General features: G+C 40.3%; 1 protein-coding gene across 2 annotated transcripts in view; it reads left to right on the forward strand.

Moving 5' to 3' along the window:
- rnf207a (ring finger protein 207a) overlaps nucleotides 1-13383 on the forward strand; it is a 47580-nt gene extending 34197 nt beyond the window's left edge. For both annotated transcript variants that reach the window (XM_088337296.1, XM_088337295.1), the window contains exons 13-18: nucleotides 6801-6978; nucleotides 10107-10292; nucleotides 10363-10414; nucleotides 11143-11260; nucleotides 11886-11978; nucleotides 13090-13383. In XM_088337296.1, coding sequence (XP_088193422.1) covers nucleotides 6801-6978; nucleotides 10107-10292; nucleotides 10363-10414; nucleotides 11143-11260; nucleotides 11886-11978; nucleotides 13090-13147 — 685 coding nt within the window. In that variant the 3' untranslated portion in view covers nucleotides 13148-13383. The remainder of the gene's footprint in view (nucleotides 1-6800; nucleotides 6979-10106; nucleotides 10293-10362; nucleotides 10415-11142; nucleotides 11261-11885; nucleotides 11979-13089) is intronic.
- The last annotated feature ends 5682 nt before the right edge of the window (nucleotides 13384-19065 follow it).

Here is a 19065-nt window from a genome sequence, read left to right on the forward strand (position 1 = left end):
CTGCTGTTTTAAATATGTCCGCTAGATGTGGCCAAAGCCAGGTACCACTCCTCTCCGGTCTCCCGAAGTCCAAAATCAAGAGCCGTCAGCTGGTACAAAATTCTGCAGGGAGGTTTTTAACTAAGACAAGAAAGTTTGATCACATGATCCCGATTTGAGTTAATCTGCATTTGCTCCCTCTTAGCTCAAGTTTTCATTTGAAGGTTCTGTTGGTAGTATACAAAATCATGCATGGACTTGCTCCCTCATATCTTTCAAATTGAATTACCCCCTAAGTTCCGGTCCGGAGCCTTCGCTCTGAAAATGCTGGTCTACTCGTTATCCCAGGAGCCAAGAAGAGATCCGCAGGTTGGAGAGCGTTCTCCATTCGGGCCCCGGTGCTGTGGAATGCTCTTCCCCTGAGATACGATCTGCAACCTCAGTGGAACTGTTTAAATCTAGTCTTAAAACACACTTCTATTCTATAGCATATGAATAACCTATTTTTATGTTGACAATATCTGTGTATTATTTGCCCTCATGTAGGTTTTAGATCAGGGGATGTTGTCATAATAGTCTGTGGTTTGCAATAGTCTGTGGTCTGTGCAGCTCTTTGAGACTCTTTGTGATTGAGGGCCTCACAAATAAAAATGACTTGACTTGAGGTTTTTTAGTTTTTACTTGCCCTCGTGTAGGTTTTAGATCAGGAGATGCTGTCATAATAGTCTGTGATTTGCAATAATCTGTGTTCTGTGCAGCCGTTTGAGACTCTTTGTGATTGAGGGCTACACAAATAAATATGTCTTGACTTGACTTGATTCCCAAAAATTAGCATTCAGCACGTATATTAAAAGAAAAAAGAAATATATGACCCGTAGGTGTCTGCTGAAGTTTAACGACGTTCACAAATTCAGGGTCAACATTCTCCTAAAAATAAGTAAATAAAAACCACAAATAGACTTTTAAATCGTTACGTTTTGCACAAGTTAAATAAACGTTATTGGAAATGAATTCAATAGTGGTTTCCTTTTTACAATTCAGATTCAGATTCAGATTCAGATCTACTTTATTGTCATTCTAGTACACGTGTATACAGAACGAAATGTCGATACATCTGACCCGCACAGTTTCCTTGAATGTACAGATATAAATAAAATGTTGTATTGAGTTGAAATATTGAGTACTAATAATATACTAAATAATTATGGCTACGTATAGTATTTTACAGTAGCGCAAAGAGTGCAAGAGGAGCAGCTAACCAGATGTGCAAAATGGGCAGTCAGGTAAGCAAGTCAGGTAAACAGTAACAATAACACTGTAACAATAACACTGTAAGTACAATAGTGCAGAGAAACAAATGCACAATTCAAGTCAAGTCAAGTCACATTTATTTATGACGCCCTTAATCACAAAAATGTCTCGAAGGACTGCACAGGATTACAATTACAAAATTGCACAATTACCTGATCTCAAACCAGCATGCGGGCAAGGAACAACCAAAAACCTCAGTGTAAGGAAAAAAGAGAAACCTTGAGAAACGACCTCACATGTGGTCATCCCCCTTCCAGGATTGACCAGGGTGAATCACAATTAGCATTACTGTACACAAAATAGTAAACATTAGGTAAGATGTTGAAGATGTCCGGAAAGAGCATGACAGCAGCGACGCCCCCAGCCTGTAAACTAGTCCAGTAAGTCTATGACGGCCACGATGCAGCTTCCCATCTCTGCCAGCTGGTCCATGCAGGGGTTGACATGCTTCAGGTCATTAACACCTAAAGAGACATTGTGTAATATTTATTGCCCCATAGCGGTCCAGAAAGGTTTCCTTCAGTAAAAAAAAAACATTGATTTGAATACTGGGCAAATATATATGAACTATCATACCAATGTTCATTTTCCTAAAAATTTTCGAGGGTGAGAAATGTGTTTTTCTTTAACACAATGAAATCCACACTGAGGTCGCTGCCATGTTAGTCCGGCGTCAAGCCACCTTGCTGTGTGCTGTGGCGCTGGTCCTTCGTAAAAAGAAATTAAAAAAACACACACCTTTCTGCTCCTTTTTATTTTCATTGTGGATGCGTAATTTTTCCACTTTTTCATTGACAAAGGAGTTTATAAATAAGTAGAATGATAAATATGAAATAAATAAAATAAATGAGTCACGTTTATTTTAATCAGAAGGAGTCTCCAAGGACTGTACAGACCATTGATTATTGCAAACTACAGACTATTATGACACCATCCCATGATCTAAAACATACACGAGGGCAAGGAAAACCTCAAAAACCTCAACATGAGGAAAATGAAAAAACCTTAAGAAGGGACTGTTCATTCAGTAATCAAGCTGCAACGGATGTTGCAATAACAAACAATACACAGATATTGTGAAATATAAGTCATTCATAAACTATAGAATATACGCGTGTTTTAAGCCCATATTGAAACAGTTCCACTGAGGTTGCAGATCGAATTGCATAGGGCAGAGCACTCCATAGCACTGGGGCCCGAATGGAGAACGCTCTTGAACCTGTGGATCTCTTCTTGGCTCTTGTGATCACGAGTAGACCAGCATTTTCAGAGCAAAGTCTCCGGACCAGAACATAAGGGAAATAACAGATAAAAAGAATACACAAGGAAATAATGACATGTGACAATATTTAAACTTTGTTAATAAACACTGACAACTGAAAATTTGAAATCCAGGTCACCAACTTTATGGTTTACAGTAGAAAAAAAAACAAAACAATCAAATCTTTATGCCATGTTGTGTCCTTCTACACATGTAATTCAATCACACTGTTCACCACTCAACAGGCAAAGAGGCCTGGGGATCGGCTCACACTATTTTTATCATAATTTCAAAGAACCCTTCAGAATTAATCTGCGACTTGGCACATCGCTGCAGTTTTGTTCCAGGCTGCTTGATGTCACTGGGCGGGCATTGCATTTGTTAAAAGCGGCGGGCGGATGATCTATACAGGTGCGTGCGGGGGTCCAGCTTTCTTTATTGCAGCTTTCGGTCCTCCGGCATATGTGACGGACTGATCGATAGGATTTGAGTAAGTTATTCTATATCTGCTGCTGTGCATGTTGTCACTGCCAAACGGCTTGCCTGCTGAGTGTACTTGATGACAGTTGTATGCAGGTCACGTTCGACCTCTATTTCAGATTTGCGATTTTCTCAAAATAAATACACATTTACCCTTCCAATCATAAAATGTAATCCTTGCATTCACTTTTCACAAAGTCACCCCGCCACTGTTTATCTCCTGGAAGAAATTCTCTGCTAGCCAGGTATTTTTTTTGTGCACTCTCCAAAAACAAGTCCTACATGCCACTAAAACCCTTCCTTAGTTTACTTACATACCGAGGGAAAAGCGCTAAAACATGTCTTGATTATTACTGTGTTTAAGTGTAAGTGTTTACCTCCAGAGTTATCGAAAGTCAAGCTCTGTATGTGTGTGTGTGTGTGTGTGTGTGTGTGTGTGTGTATGTACAGTAATCCCTCGGTTATCGCGGTTAATGGGGACCAAAACCACCCGCGAAAAGTGAAAATCCGCGAAGTGACGACGGCCCTTCAAAAATGCTCAATTTTTTTTTATTTATTTATTTAATTATTATTATTTTTTTAGACCTGCTAAGCTCTGAACCTGCGAACGTGGAACCACAAAGTAGCGACGCCCCTTCAAAAATGCTTAAAAAAAATAAAAATAATAATAATTATTATATTATTATTTTTTAATTATTTTATTTAATTATTTTATTTAATTATTATAATTTTTTTATACCCGCGAAGCTCTGAACCCGCGAAAGTGGAACCGCGAAGTAGCGAGGTCCCACTATATATATATATATATATATATATATATATATATATATATATATATATATATATATATATATATATATACATACAGTGAAGAAAATAAGTATTTGAACACCCTGCTATATTGGTATTTCAGTATTGGTCAGAAATTTTCATCCTAGATGTATGTCCACTGTAAGAGGGACAAACTAAAAATCAAAATCCAGAAATCACAATGCATGATTTTCTAACATTTTTTTGTGTGATATAGCTACAAATTGGTATTTAAACACCCAAGAAAATGAATGTTAATATTTGTATACTAGCCTATGTGTGCTATTCCAGAGATCAAACGTTTCTTGTAGTATTTTACCAGCGTACACCGCAGGAGGGATCTTGGCCCACTCCTCCACACAGATCTTTAAAAGAAGAGGACATTCATTTTGGGTTTAGAAGAAGGAGATAGTAGTATGGAAGAAGATGATGCCAGATTCTGCACGGAGTAAAACAGTACTAATTTTGAGTGTAGAATAAAACAAAGTTAGGTTATGGTAGAGAAAAAGACTATCTTAGTTTTGTAGAAGAAGATGATGAAGTTTGGGCATACAATGAGAAGTTTTACTCTATAGAAGCAGATAGTTATCGCCTTAGAGCAGAATAATGGAGTCGATTTTAGAGTAGAAGAAGAATGCCAGGTTTTGGACCAGAAACGGCAAAGCAGAAGAATATGCCGGTTTTCGGCAAAGCAGAAGACCTTCCCAGTGTCTGGTGTCATAAAGAGTAAAGCAAGTTTTCAAAAAGTTTGAGGTGTAAGAAAAATTGTTTTGGGAAGAGAAAAAGACAGTGACAGTTTTCAGAATCAAATATTTTACTGTATAAATGGTATTATTGAGCACATATACTGTAATAATATTGCAGTAAACCTCGTGCAACAATAGCCTTACTTACAGTAACTGGTTTTGACAAAAAGGTTTAAAAACTGTTACATTTTCAAAACAATACTTTACTTTAGTTTAATTTTTTTTCAAATCACCAATTTATTGATACTGCGTTATGAGTTTGTTTAAACAATCGCTAATTAGCGAATAACTATTGTTTTCTGTGCGATAGCGGCCTTACTGTTTACAGAATTCTCATGCGATACTGCCCTTACCAACATGCAAAAAGAAGAATGTTGCCATGTGACTATATAATAGAATAGAATATACCTTTATTGTCATTGTTACAACACGGGATATATTTTGACAACGAATTTAGACATGGCACTCCAGTCCCATATTTTGCAGCGAGGATAAAGAAAACAAAGAAGATAAAGGAACAAAGAAGATGTTTGTACTGTCCTTGTTGCAGGCTTTGTTTTCCTCCGGAGGGGGATGTATGAGGGGGTGAGGGACAGACAAAGATGGCCGGATCCAACTAGATGTTTAATCTTACTGTACACACGGTCCAGTGTTTTTTCCCCTGGTTGCTCAGTCCACGTATTGAATGAATTTGGGGAGTATAGTCCTTAAGCATGCCTGATTAAAGTCGCCGGCGACGATAAAAGCTCCGTCGGGGTGCGCAAGCTGCTGTTTATTGATAGCAGCAGGCAGGAGATTTAGCGCTATGCTAACTTTAGCATCCGGTGGAACGTAAACAGCAACCACAATGACCACAGTTAGCTCTCTCGGTAGATAGAAGGGTCTACACGATACTGCTAGAAACTCCATATCGAGTGAGCAGTGTGTGTCAATGATTCGCCTGTTATTGCAGCGCATAGTCCCCCACCCCTGTTTTTACTGGAGTCTCCGTCTCGATTGTGCCGGTGCATGTTACTTAATGTTTAAAAAATGATTTGTTGATTAAATTTCTTTAAATCTATGAAAATAATGAATTACTGGTGATAATATCTAGGAAACATTAACAAAAGAATACTGGTTCGATCTGCAACTTCAGTGGAAATGTTTCAATCTAAGCTTAAAACACACTTCTACTCTATTGCATATGAATAACCTATATTTTATGTTAACAATATGTGTATCATTTGCCCTCATATAGGTTTTAGATGAGGGGATGGTGTCATAGTAGTCCGTAGTTTGCAATAGTCTTTGATCTGTGCAGCCCTTTGAGACTCTTTGTGATTAAGGGCGTCACAAACAAACATGACTTGACTTGACTTGGTTTCCAAATTGATATCGTATTAGATAGTGGCTTGACAGTAATTTACTATGGCCATTATCGCATAATGGGATTATAGTACATCAGTACGGCCATTTTTGCATACTGGGTATGTGGGTAGTTAAAGCAAATATCGCATGACAACAGTTATATTCTGAATTAATAATAATTTGAAATGTTAATTATTGCACCATTGGTCTTCCTACCTCCATCCATCCATCTATTATCTGCACCGCTTATCCTCAGTAGGGTCACGGGGGTGCTGGAGCCGATCCCAGCTATCTTCGGGTAGTGGGCAGAGGACACCCTGAACTGGTTGCCAGCCAAACGCAGGGCACACAGGGACAGACAATTCGCTCGCTCATTCACACCTAGGGACAATTTAGCCCGGCCAATTAACCTGACATGCATGTTTTTGGAATGTGGGAGGAAACCGAAGTGCCCGGAGGAAACCCACGCAAGCACGGGGAGAACATGCAAACTCCACACCGGAGGTTCGATCTCATGACCTCAGAACTGTGCCGCACACATGTACACTGTGCTGCCATGCTGCCGTCTTCCTACCTACAATGCAAACCCCCCAAAAATTCTGTATTGAGACTCTTTCCTCATAGAAGAAGACCATGCCATTTTGACTTTAGAAGAAGAAGCTGTATTTTGGCTGTCACAAGGCAATCCTTTGGAAAAAAATGGATTCACGGTCTGTAAAATTCAATAACCGAAAAAGCTATCAGAAAAGAAGACCTAAACCGCCCTGATCCTTATTGTTTTAGCGCTTGATACGTTGCAAAATATCCGGCTATGAGAAAAGAAAGAGACGGTGCTAAATTATGTTCCTCACCTCATCTCACCTCAGACTGCAGTCGCCTCTCTCCATGTCTTGCCGCTCCCTGTCTCTCAGTGAGATGCCGCCCGGCTCCGTGTTTGGTCGGAGGCCCACGTCTCATCGCAATGTCTGCACTAAGGTCCTGCTGGCCGAGGGGCGCGAGACACCCTTCACCAAGCACTGTAACAACTACGAGAACTCCTACAGGGTGAGTGCAACAGGCAACACTCAAAAGACAATAGAAAGCTTATCTCTCATCTCATCTCATTAGCTGCACCGCTTATCCTCAGTAGGGTCGCGGGGGTGCTGGAGCCCATCCCAGCCGTCTTCGGGCAATGGGCAGGGGACACCCTGAACTGGTTGCCAGCCAATCGCAGGGCACACAGGGACAGACAACTCGCTCGCTCATTCCCACCTAGGGACAATTTGGACCGGCCAATGAACCTGACATGCATGTCTTTGGAATGTGGGAGGAAACCGGAGTGCCCGGAGGAAACCCACGCAGGCACGGGGAGAACATACAAACTCCGCACAGGAAGTCCGGTAGCTGGATTTGAACCCACACAGGAGGTTCCCAAGACCTTAGAACCGTGCCGCACACGCGCTAACCACTGCCCCACCGTGCTGCCCCAATAGAAAGCTTATTTTTTATTGATTTATTTCATAGAATTAGACAATTGGTTACTTTAGTATTTGAAAATGTGTGCGTTGTTTTTAACCAATGTGTGTTCAGGCTGACAGCGGTACAAAACTCAGCTGTATTAGAAACCTTTAATTTTCTACAATTATTCTACTATGAATGAAAACTTTTATTTCGAACATTAAACTAAAAACAGGACAAAAACAATGCGTCAACAACAAAATAGTGTCACATAACATGTTGGAAAAGGGGTAGTCAGAAGCAGATACTTATTTTCCCCTTCATCTTCCCTATTTAATACCTTTTACAAATCCTCCTTTCCTCTTATGTCTAATATAACAAAATCTCGTGGATATACTTATTCCATTGGTCAGATATCAATAATTATAATAATTACAATAATCGCATATTTTATACACTAATCTTCGCAATACCCATCCCTCAACGTCATAATACGCCTAGTTACCAAATGTCACTGCGGCACCAATGATAAAAACAAGAATAAAAAAATACATTAGATTTATTATAACAGTTCTGATATAATAATAGCAACAATAACATCAAGTTAACCATAGTTATAAACGCAGTATTTCCAATCTCCCTCATATCCTATTCTCTTCATCCCTGTATTTCGCCAGTAATGCTTTTTTGTATTTCAATTTGAACACATGGATAGTTGGACATTGTTTGATCTCATTTTGCAAATCATTCCAAAGTCTGACTCCGCACACAGACACACACATACTTTTCCTGGTGGTTCTCACCTTTGGGAATTTGAAATCACTACAGCCCCTCAAGTTATAATTTCCCTCTTTCCGAGTGAATACTTTTTGTATGTTTTCTGGCACTATATTTTTGGTGGCCTTAAAGTTGTGAAGTGAAACATTTGATTAAATCATCCAATTTTAATCATTTGGACTGCATGAATAAAATATTGGTATGATCCCGATATCCTACCCTGTGTATGGTTCTTATTGCACGTTTTTGAAGGATAAAAAAAGGGAACTTTTGCAATTCTTGCCCCAGACTTCTGCACACGATGGTAAGTATGGCAGAACGAGAGAACAATATAATAAATGCAATGCATTATAATTTAAAAGAAATTTGGCTTTATTAATAATTGAAATGCTTTTAGATACCTTAGTTTGTATATGTCTGATGTGTGTTTTCCAACTTCATTTCTTGTCTATTATGAGCCCTAAAAACTTCATTTCTGATACAATGTCTATTGCAACACCATCCATTTTTACTTTTAAATCTTGATTTGCCTTGCGATGACCAAAGAATATGACTTTGGTTTTATTTCAATTTAAAGATCATTTCTTTTTATCCATCCATACTTTTAGGTTAATTAGTTCACGATTAAAATCAAATACTCTGTGAGATATGATAAGATAATCCTTTATTCGTCCCACAATGGGCAAATGTCTTACACACTGAAACAAAAGAACAAACCTCCATTACAGGCTCAAGTATTTGTTGAAAAAATAATAGCACTGAATGAATGTCTTTTTTTATTTCTGTTTTTGCAAATGATCGCTGCATTGTCAATTAATAATAAGCAGGGTGACTCTTTAGACCACAGGTCTAAACAGGCGGCCCGCGGGCCAGATCATGCCCGCTAAGGGATTGAATCCGGCCCGCGAGACAACACTCAGAGAAGCGCAAGAGAAAAACAAGCTGCAGGTTGAAATATGTCAACTTGATGTTGCCAAAGCCAGGTGCCGCTCACAAAGACACTGTATACTCTCTCTTTCTCTTTCTCTTTCTTTCTTTTCCACCCCTTTTCTCCCACTGTCCCACTTTTCACTGTCTCTGTCTCTTTCACTCTCTGTGTCTCTCTTTTTCTCTTCCTTTGTTGCTCTTTGTCTCTTTCTCTCTCTGCGTCTTTTAACCTCTTTTGCTCTAACTTCCTTTTTTCCTTTTCTTTCTTTTCTCTTTCTCTCTTCCTTCCCTTGGCGCTTTCTTTTCTCTTTTCTCTCCTTCTGTCTTTCTATTTCTCTTGGATTTCTTTCTTCCTCTCCCTTTCTTTTCCCCCTCTCTCACGACTTGTTATCTCTTGTTTCTCACGCGCTCTCCCTCCCTCTCTGTTTCTTTCTTTGTCTTGCCCTCTCTCCTCTTTCTCTTATTTCTTTATCTCTTTTTCTTTCTCTTTAATCTACTAGTGCGGCCCCCAACAAAATGTTTGTTCTATCGTGAGTGAGTTTGACACCCCTGCTTTAGACCATCAGATTGCAGAACCCAATACACGATTCGAATCCGTGCAAGTAGCGAAACCGTGAAAAGTACGAGAGATTACTGTATAGCAGGAGTCTGGAACCTTTTTCAAGCCGAGAGCTACTTTCTGTTACTAATTAGCACAAAGGGCACCCAGTTAGATATGCATTTCTAAAATAACAACTTACGGTCTTATTTCTATGTGGTTACTATGTTATTACTATGTATTACCGTGTTAATTATTGTAAACAGGGTTAAATAGATATGGCCAACCTTGGGAAAAAACATTTGACTAGAAAATAACAATGATTTAACACTGGTTAGTGATTTTTTTAGAACAGGTCCCTTCACTGACCCTAATGGGCACTCTGGTACCCGTGGGCTCCACCTTGAAGAGCCCTGCTGTATGATAAGGATATTAACATTATAAGAACTAACAAACCTAACCGTGTGTTCTGTGTCAACGTTTTTGTCCTCAGACTCTTCAGACCGAGATTCAGAGCCTGAAGGACCAGGTCCAGGAGCTGCACCGAGACTTGACCAAGCACCACTCCATCATCAACACTGACCAAATGGGCGAGATACTGGACCGCTCGCTGCACATCGACAGCCAGATTGCTTCCCAGTACACTACGGTGGAGACCATGAGGGCCATGTTCGAAGAGGTCTTCCTCTTTTTTATTCGTTTCCGTCAAAAGTCTTTCTTCGACTCACCGTCGCAGTTCCCCTTCGCAGATCTGGGAGGAAACCTTTCAGAGGGTCACCAATGAGCAGGAGATCTATGAAGGTTTGTGATGCAAAACATCTGGCTTCACTCAATGGGCAAACTGAATCAAAATACAGTGGAACCTGGGTTCTCGACCATAATCCGTTCCAGAACCCTGTTCGAAAAGCGATTTGTTCGATCACCGAAATCATTTTTCTCATTAAAAATAATGTAAATCGTTTTAATCCGTTCCGACACCCTGAATGTTTACCTTGAATGTTTAACATAAACATAAAGCTAATCCAGGCTAATCGTACGTCCGCGCTATCGTAATCTTCCGTACGAAAGATGACGCTAACATGAACGTGTAAAAAAAAAAAAAAATATCAGGTCGTTTACACGTCATTTAGCACCCGGGTCTCTCTGGTGAGCGGTTCATTGGAAAGGGGGTTCCGTTCCAACACCCTCAATGTTGGGCTCCGTTCCAACACTCTGAATGTATACCTGAATGTTCAACCTAAACATAATGCTAACCCAGGCTAATCGTACGTTCGCAATATCGTCATCTTCCGTACGAAACATTACGCTAACACGAACGTGTAAAAATAAAAAAAAAGGATAAAGCACGCAATACCTGGCGTTGGAACTCCGATTTTTTGACCGAAGAGCGAAGCAAGAATTTCTCAAAATTTTGGGTTGGACTCCGATTTGTTCGAACTGAGAGGCGTTCGAAAACCGAGGTTCCACCGTAGTCTGATATAGCTTGCCCTGATATCGCTACATGCGTCGAGGGACTTTCCCCCTTGCAGCTCAGCTTCACGATCTGATGCAGCTGAAACAGGAAAACTCCTACTTGACCACCATCGCCCGGCAGATCAGCCCCTACATCCTGTCAATCGCCAAAGTCAAAGAAAGATTAGAACCCAGGTCTGCTGTTACATTCTGACACTTTTAAAACATAGAATATATTTATTTATAATAAATATATTTTTTATATAAAATAAGGAATATTTCATGTCCATGATTGAACTATGGACATCGATAAGCGTGATTTGGTTTTCAAGACAAACTCCCTCATTTTCCTCTGTGGATTTCATGTCAACGAGAACAGGGCCCGACAGCTTTCGCTGGTTTACCCCCGCCGCATCATACGGGTGCCCAGCCCATCCTTAAGAACGCGTCCACAATCCACTATCCTTTCACTACACCTCTCCACTCCTTTCTATCACCAACAAGAGCTCTAGCTTCCATTATATGTCACATTTGGGTTGAGTTATTGCTGCGTTAGTACTTCCCATTTCACTCGTTAATTTCAGTCATTTTTCAGACTTTTTCACGCATGTAGTAAAATCACCAATTTTTTATACCATTCAATATTATTTTTAGTATTTTTCTATATACATGTATTTCTATTTTCATTTGAACGCTTTTGATTGAGTTCTCTTTCTCATGTGCTTTGATGTCAAAAACACCTTTTTTACGGATATGTACTAGAACCGGACGGACATTTAATAGGACCTGATGAAAGAACATGCCTTTAAATATTGTGTAGGCTTCAGGAGAGCCAAGAGTGCCGTGACGACCGCACAGAAACCATGCTGAAAATTTACCACGATAGTAAAACGGCAGCGGAGAGTCAAGACAGGTAAAAAAAACTCCTTTTATATACAGCCGTGGCTCTTAAATCGGGGGGTCTGGACTCTGCTGTTCACAGAATCATGTTTTTGAAGTCACACCGTGAGAATTAATACTGTAGCACAAGGGTGTCAAACAGGTGAAGCGCAAGAGAAAAATGAGCTGCGGGTTGAAATATATCCACTTGATAGGTGCCTCTCACAAATGCCGTACTTGTAGTACTATCTCTTTCCCTCTCTCTTTCTCTCTCTCTTTCTCTCTTCCTCCCTTTTTATCCCACTCTCTATCTCTTATTTTACTCTCTGTCTTTTTCTCTTTCTCTGTTCCTCTTTGTCCTTTGCTCTCTGTGTCTTTTTACCTTCTTTTGGTCTTTCTCCTTATTTTCCCTTTCTCTGTCACGAGGTGGAAGGGGTGACCGGACCAGAACGGAGGCAGGAGGCAGGAAGGGGAGAACTCAATTGCGTACGATCAAAGCTTTTATTTACCAAAATAAAAGTTGTCCAAAAACTCCGGGACAAAACAGAACAAAAACATTCTTACACTCAGAATGGTCAGGTACAGGTTTCCTCCGACTTAAACTAAACAGGACAAGGCATAACAGAACAGAAAAGGTATAATGAGCCAACACCCGCAATACCCCCAACCCAACCTTAAGTAGCAGCCATGCAATTAGATGATCTGCTTCAGCTGGTGACAAGGGGGCGGGGCAGACCGGTCGCCACGGCGACCATGACATTCTCTCTCTTTTCTCTATTCTTCTCTATCTTGCTTTCCCCTTCTCTCTTTCTCTCTTTCTATTTCTCTTTGGATTTTGTTCTTTCTTTTTCTTTCCCCCTCTCTCACTAGTTTTCTCTTTATCTCATTTGTTTCTCACGCTCTCTCTCTGTCTTTGTCCCACCCTCTCTACTTTTTATTCCCTCTCTTTCTCTTATCTCTTTTTTTCTTTTTTTTCTTCCTCTCTAATGTACTGGTGCGGCTCCCGATATAATTTTTATTCTATCGTGCAGCCCCGGAGTTGTAATGAGTTTGACACCCTTGCTATAGCACTTATCAGAGTCGTTCTTGTATCAAAATTATCCTCCTTGATCATGTGTGTGATTTTCTCTTCTGTTTGTCTGCAGCGACAAGCAGAAGTTGGTCTCAGAACAAGACGGGAACAAGAAGCCGCTCCTGCTTTAGTGCCGTTATTCTCAAGTGGTGGGTCGCGAGCCAAAAGTGGGTCGCGGACCTGTTTTCAGTGTGTCCTTGGTAAAAGATTGCTTGAAAAACAAAATAAACGACTGTCAATTACACTCTTGAACAGTAGATGGTGATAATGCCCTGCAAAAGCAAGTTGACTTCGGCTGTTTTATACCACAGAAAGAGGCGGCTACAGATACCATATTCTGTTCATCGTAGTGAACAGGGATCTGAACCCCCCCGCGATATGCACCCATCCAACAAGTAACCCCAACTCCCCGCTCACACACATTATTGACATCCGCTCTGTCAAACTCCACTTGCACCGATAGTCGACTGGAGATAATGGATTGTGGCCGCATGAGCGCTGTTCCTTTTAGGCAGAAAGAACTGGGAAAAAAGAGCCATCCTGGATGCCGTATTTTTGTTCTCTCAGCCCCATTCTAAGCAATAGTCAATTGGGGATAATTGTAGACAAAACTGTGCATTTCATTTTAGACAGAAAGACAGTGCCGGTAATAAAAAAAGCAGCCAGGCCCGGTAAAAGTGCTCCCTGTGCTCCTCTGCTTGCAAAAAAATATGTGATCGGGATAATGGATTGCAGCCACACGAGTGCAGTTCACTTTTTGGTGGACAGAATAGCAGAAGAGCCGCCAGGCCCAACAATAACGTTGCACTTTTTCATTTCATATTAGTGCATGTTGTGTTTGTTGAAAATGGTTGAAGCGACTTAAGGGAAGAATTTGAGATTTTATTAAAACTAGACCAAATTTTGTCATTTTGTTACATTTTTCTACAATCTCTGATGTAAATTGCCTTTCTTTCAATGCATTTGAGAAGTGGATTTTTTTTTAGAACCACTGCTCTAGTACAATGTTTCTCAACTGGTGGCTCGTGACCCAAAAGTGGGTCTCAAACCCATTTACTGTGGGTCATGGGCCTTTCCCTCGGCATGGAATGTATTGTTGCTAGAGAGTAAGGAGGAGGAAAAAAAAAGATCTACAGAAAAAGTAAAACTAAGATTGTGAGTGTACTTATTTTGCTCTTTTAAAGCAAGATGACATAATCATGAGTGAAAATAATTGAAGGAGGAAAATGAACAAAGCTATTAAGGCCAGTGTCTCTCAACTGTGGGTCATGACCCAAGAGTTGGTCCCAGACCCATTTTCAGTGTGTCGCAGGCATTTGCCTCGGCAAAATGCTCAGATAGATAAAATAGGTGAGGGTCAATTACACTTGTCAACAGTAGAGGACAATAATGACCTGCGAAAGTTAGTTAACAGCCATTGAACACCAAGGAAAAAGACCGGTAAAGTTTGTTTGCACATGTTGAGCATGCTAATCCGATGCATCAGAAATATGAGATATGGATTTTATGTTATTTCAAAGACAATTTCATTTCCCCCTATGTTATGGTCCAGAGCCTTAGCTCTGAAAACGCTGGTCTACTCGTGATCCCAAGAGCCAAGAAGAGATCCGCAGGTTGGAGAGCGTTCTCCATTCGGGCCCCGGTGCTGTGGAATGCTCTTCCCCCTGAGATCGGATCTGCAACCTCAGTGGAAATGTTTAAATCTAAGCTCTAAACACACTTCTACTCCATGGCATATGAATAATCTATATTTTATGTTGACAATATCTCTGTATTATTTGCCCTCATGTAGGTTTTAGATGAGGGGATGGTGTCATCATAGTCTGTAGTTTGCAATAGTTTTTAATCTGTGCAGCCCTTTGAGACTCTTTGTGATTAAGGGCCAAACAAATAATGTTTTGTTTTTGTAATGTAATGATTTAAGTAGTGTAGCGGTTAGCACATTTGCCTCTCACGCTAAAGTTCCCGGGATCGAGACTGGGTGGAAACACATGTTGGCCTGGAGAAGGATGGGTGCCACTAGGCTGTAGTTTCCCAAGACACACCCAGGAAATAGTGCTCCTATGAACCTAGTGGTTAACAGATCCAACCATCCAACCAACCAACCAATGTAATGTATTCAACTATTTCTGCACAATCATTTAATTCAAGAAATTTGAGAAGTGGAAATAGTTTTGTTCTTTTTAAAGTCGGAGTGGTGGGTTCTCAAGTCAGACCAGTTGATAACCCCTGCTCTAGTACACCACCATGTTCTAAATCTGGAGGTAGCGTACGTGACATTATCAGAGAAGCAGTCTAGTGTGGTTGGGGTAAGGTGTTATCAGTGGCTGAGAAACCTTTGTGTGCCGGTTTTGAGGGGCTGAGGTCATGCCACCATCAGGGCCCCACTTTACTGTAGCTGCCAAGAGGTGTCACTCCATTACAGAAGCATTAACGACTTTGTAATACAACATGAAGACCCTCACAAGAAGTATTGGGCCCGTTACTGAAAATAAGTACTCAGTTACAGTCAAAGTTCCCTCCAAGCTGCGTGTGTGCGCAATCGCGCACTACCCAGAGCTTTTCCGCGCACAAGAAAATTTAGCCAGCTGACAAAAATCAGGGCTCGAAATTGCTAATTAAGAAGCCAATTAAGTCAAAGTTACAGTGCATGAAGGTCAAATTACACGGGTTCCCCTGACGTTGTGTCCTAAATGCGGAATTTTGAAGTCGAGTCGAAGTAGAACGAAGTTGAGTAAAGTTAGTAGAGAACCGGCTTCTTCGGCTCGGTTCACTAAAAGGAACCGGGTCTTTCGGGTCCTAAACGGTTCTTGAGGTTGTTTTTGCTTCTTTAATCCCAACATGACCAAATATTATGTAAAATGATGCACAAAATGACTTAAAGGAAGGGGGAATAGGACAAAAAAGAAAAAAATACCAAAATGAAAAAGTAGTGAAAAGCTGAGAAAAAAAGAAGGAAAAATTCAGAAAAAAGCCTAGCAAACTAGCAAAAAAGAGTTAAAGGAATCATTTAAAACTGCCGTGTAGCCAATCCTAAAAACAAAGAGACTGAAAAGTTGTTCCATTCAGTTTCCCTGACATAATCATCTAAAAAACAAATGTGGTTTTCTAAAAAAGCAAGACTAGTTTAAAAAGAAATAAACTCTGTGTCACGTCGGGCGCGGTTGCCATGGCGCCCAGTCGGTCCCAACCGGGTGGCGCTGGATTCTGGCGCGGTTGCCGCGGTGCCCAGTTGGCCCCGCCCATGAACACCGGCTGAGACGTATTTGACTGATTGCTTCTTAGAGTACTTAAACGCGTTCCTTTGAACTGTGCTTTGCTGGAGCGATTGTTAAACCTGGTTAAACTCCGTGAGACTTCTGTGAGACTTCTGTTAAATGCCTGGTTCTGTGAATCTGCCCGTATTTGATCCGTTTGTTTTTGGACATTCTTTTCTTTTGAGTGGATTTCTAATCCACTCCTGCGACCATCGATTCCCGGATCGATTGTGCGCCCTCTTCCTCTTCCCCCAATGAAATGTGAGTACATCTACGCGAATGGATGCTTATTTCCTGTTTCCCGCTCCGTGACACTCTGCTCTTTAATTTAATTGATCAATAAGAAGTTATTGCCCGCTCAATTTTGCTACAAATGTGTGGCAAATATGAAACATACATGCATTCTATAAAAGCAATTGTTTTATGAAAACACAAGTCTCGGGTCTCATGACTCTCACATTTCTCAGAATTAAAATTCTTCCCAGCGCAAAAGCAACCGTGAACGATAACAAGCTTGTGACTGATGAAAGGGAAAAAAAGCGTATTTACATTTTACTGACAGACGCACGGGTCGGGAAAATATCGAGTCGTTGTTTAGCCCGAGGGAAGCGCCTGAGAAGGTCTAACATATTTCATTAAAAATGCATTTGTGGCAGCTCAGTAATATAAGAGCAAGTTCCCGTACCCCGTCCCTCTTTCCCGGAGGTCATTCATCACGCCGACCCGACAGCCGACCGACCGGCTCTTCATTATCGTCCCTCTTGGAAGCTTATTCCGCACCACGGCAGAGTTTGGGGACCAGGCTTGGGTAGGGTTACTTGAACTGGATTACTTTCAATGACTTTTGGATGACTCCAATACCAAATATGCTCAGAAAAGACAAAAGAAACTGAATATGAATAAATTGATGACTCACAACACGTGGTAAGCTTTCTCTCCTGGCTCTGATCTCTTTGATCTCTGGCAAAACGAACATCAGATGCGACAGAAAGAAAATGAAAATCAATCCAAACAGCTTGCCGACATCATTTTTGTTGTTCCATGTATTCCGGTACTCCTCAAGCTTGCACAAAATTGAGTTATTTGATTCCTATTTAGTTTCTTTTGTCTTTTATTAGCATATTTGGTATTGGAGTCAACCAAAAGTAATTGAAAGTAATCCAGTTAAAGTAACCCTACCCAACCCTGAGAATCGAATAGAATCGAATGGAATCGAATCGAATAGAATAGAGTAGAATAGAATATACCTTTATTGTCATTGTTACAAAATGGGTTGAACATATTGTGACAACGAAATTGGACGTGGCACTCCAGTCTCACATTTAACAATGAGGATAAAAGAAAACAAAGAAGATAAAGGTTATAATTTACACAATGTTTACACAAGAAGTGTGGGCATGTAGAATGTTACATACTACAGGGTTGGGTAGGGTTACTTTAACTGGATTACTTTCAATGACTTTTGGATGACTCCAATACCAAATACGACTAGAAACTAAATCCAAACTAAATCTGAATAAAAAGATGACTCACAACACGTGGTAAGCTTTCTCTCCTGGCTTTGATCTCTTTGATCTCCGGCAAAACGAACATCAAATGCCACAGAAACAAAATGCAAATCAATCCAAACAGCTTGCTAACATCATTTTTGCCATTCTATGTATTCCGTTACTCCCCAAGCCTGCACAAAATGGAGTCATTTGATTCCTATTTAGTTTCTTTTGTCTATTATTAGCATATTTGGTATTGGATTCATCCAAAAGTCATTGAAAGTAATCCAGTTAAAGTAACCCTACCCATCCCTGTTGGGGACAAGCGAGAAGTTTTCGGTTCATAATTGAGCATTAAAGATGGAGGAAGATGATATAAAAATTGAATCATCTTCACGGGGAGAATTCGGGTCAGCAAAGCTGAAAGAAATACAATGAAAGAAAACAGAAGAGATTGAACACACATGTGATCGGATAATGAGCTGTTCTTTATTTTTTAATTGAGCTCGCAAACCCTCAAGGGACCCACATTTTTTCTCTGGCTGATAATATCTTTACTCAATAAAAATGACTGGGAAAAGCCTCACTCCCTATTTTGTTGTCACTAATATCATCATTATTTCTCATAAATTAAAAAGGGGGTTGAAATGAACGTACTATAATAAAGATTTTATAGAGTATTTTGGTGGGAAAATCCAATACTTTTGTTTGGGGTACAGTGAACCCTCATTTATCACAGATGTTACGTTCTAAAAAGAACCCGTGATCGGCAAAATCCTTTAAGGAGTGGGAGAATCGATCCAAATATAGATATTTTTGATGCTAAGCAAGTATTTTGATCGAATCAATACTATTGTCGTATGATTGATAATTTGGTCCTCCACCAATTGCTTCTCCATGTCGATGGCGCAGCCTTTCTCTCCCTCTCCTAGCTTCATTCTCAAAGTTTGTGCCTGAGGGTGTGACTGACAGGCAACCTTTTAGCACCTCTCCCTACCTGGCCTGCTGCTGCATCCTGCCTGCCAGGCAGAAGAGAATCTATGCACCCACCCTTATCAGAAGTTAAACATAATAGTAGCAAACAAGAAGGGGCATCACAATGTGGACTTTTTTTTAACGACAGAAAAGAAAAATGCCGGGTGTAATTTTTTGTCACTAATATCATAATTATTTGTCATAAATTAAAAAAGGGGTTGAAATGTAATATTTTCCACTCATGTTACGTATGGTACTATAATAAAGTTTTTTACAGAGTATGGGTAATTTTGGTGGGGGTTCGTGACATTCCAAAGAAAAAGTAAT

Source organism: Urocampus carinirostris, chromosome 6, assembly GCF_059441175.1.
Source record: "Urocampus carinirostris isolate Australia breed hairy pipefish chromosome 6, RoL_Ucar_1.0, whole genome shotgun sequence".
NCBI lineage: Eukaryota > Metazoa > Chordata > Actinopteri > Syngnathiformes > Syngnathidae > Urocampus > Urocampus carinirostris.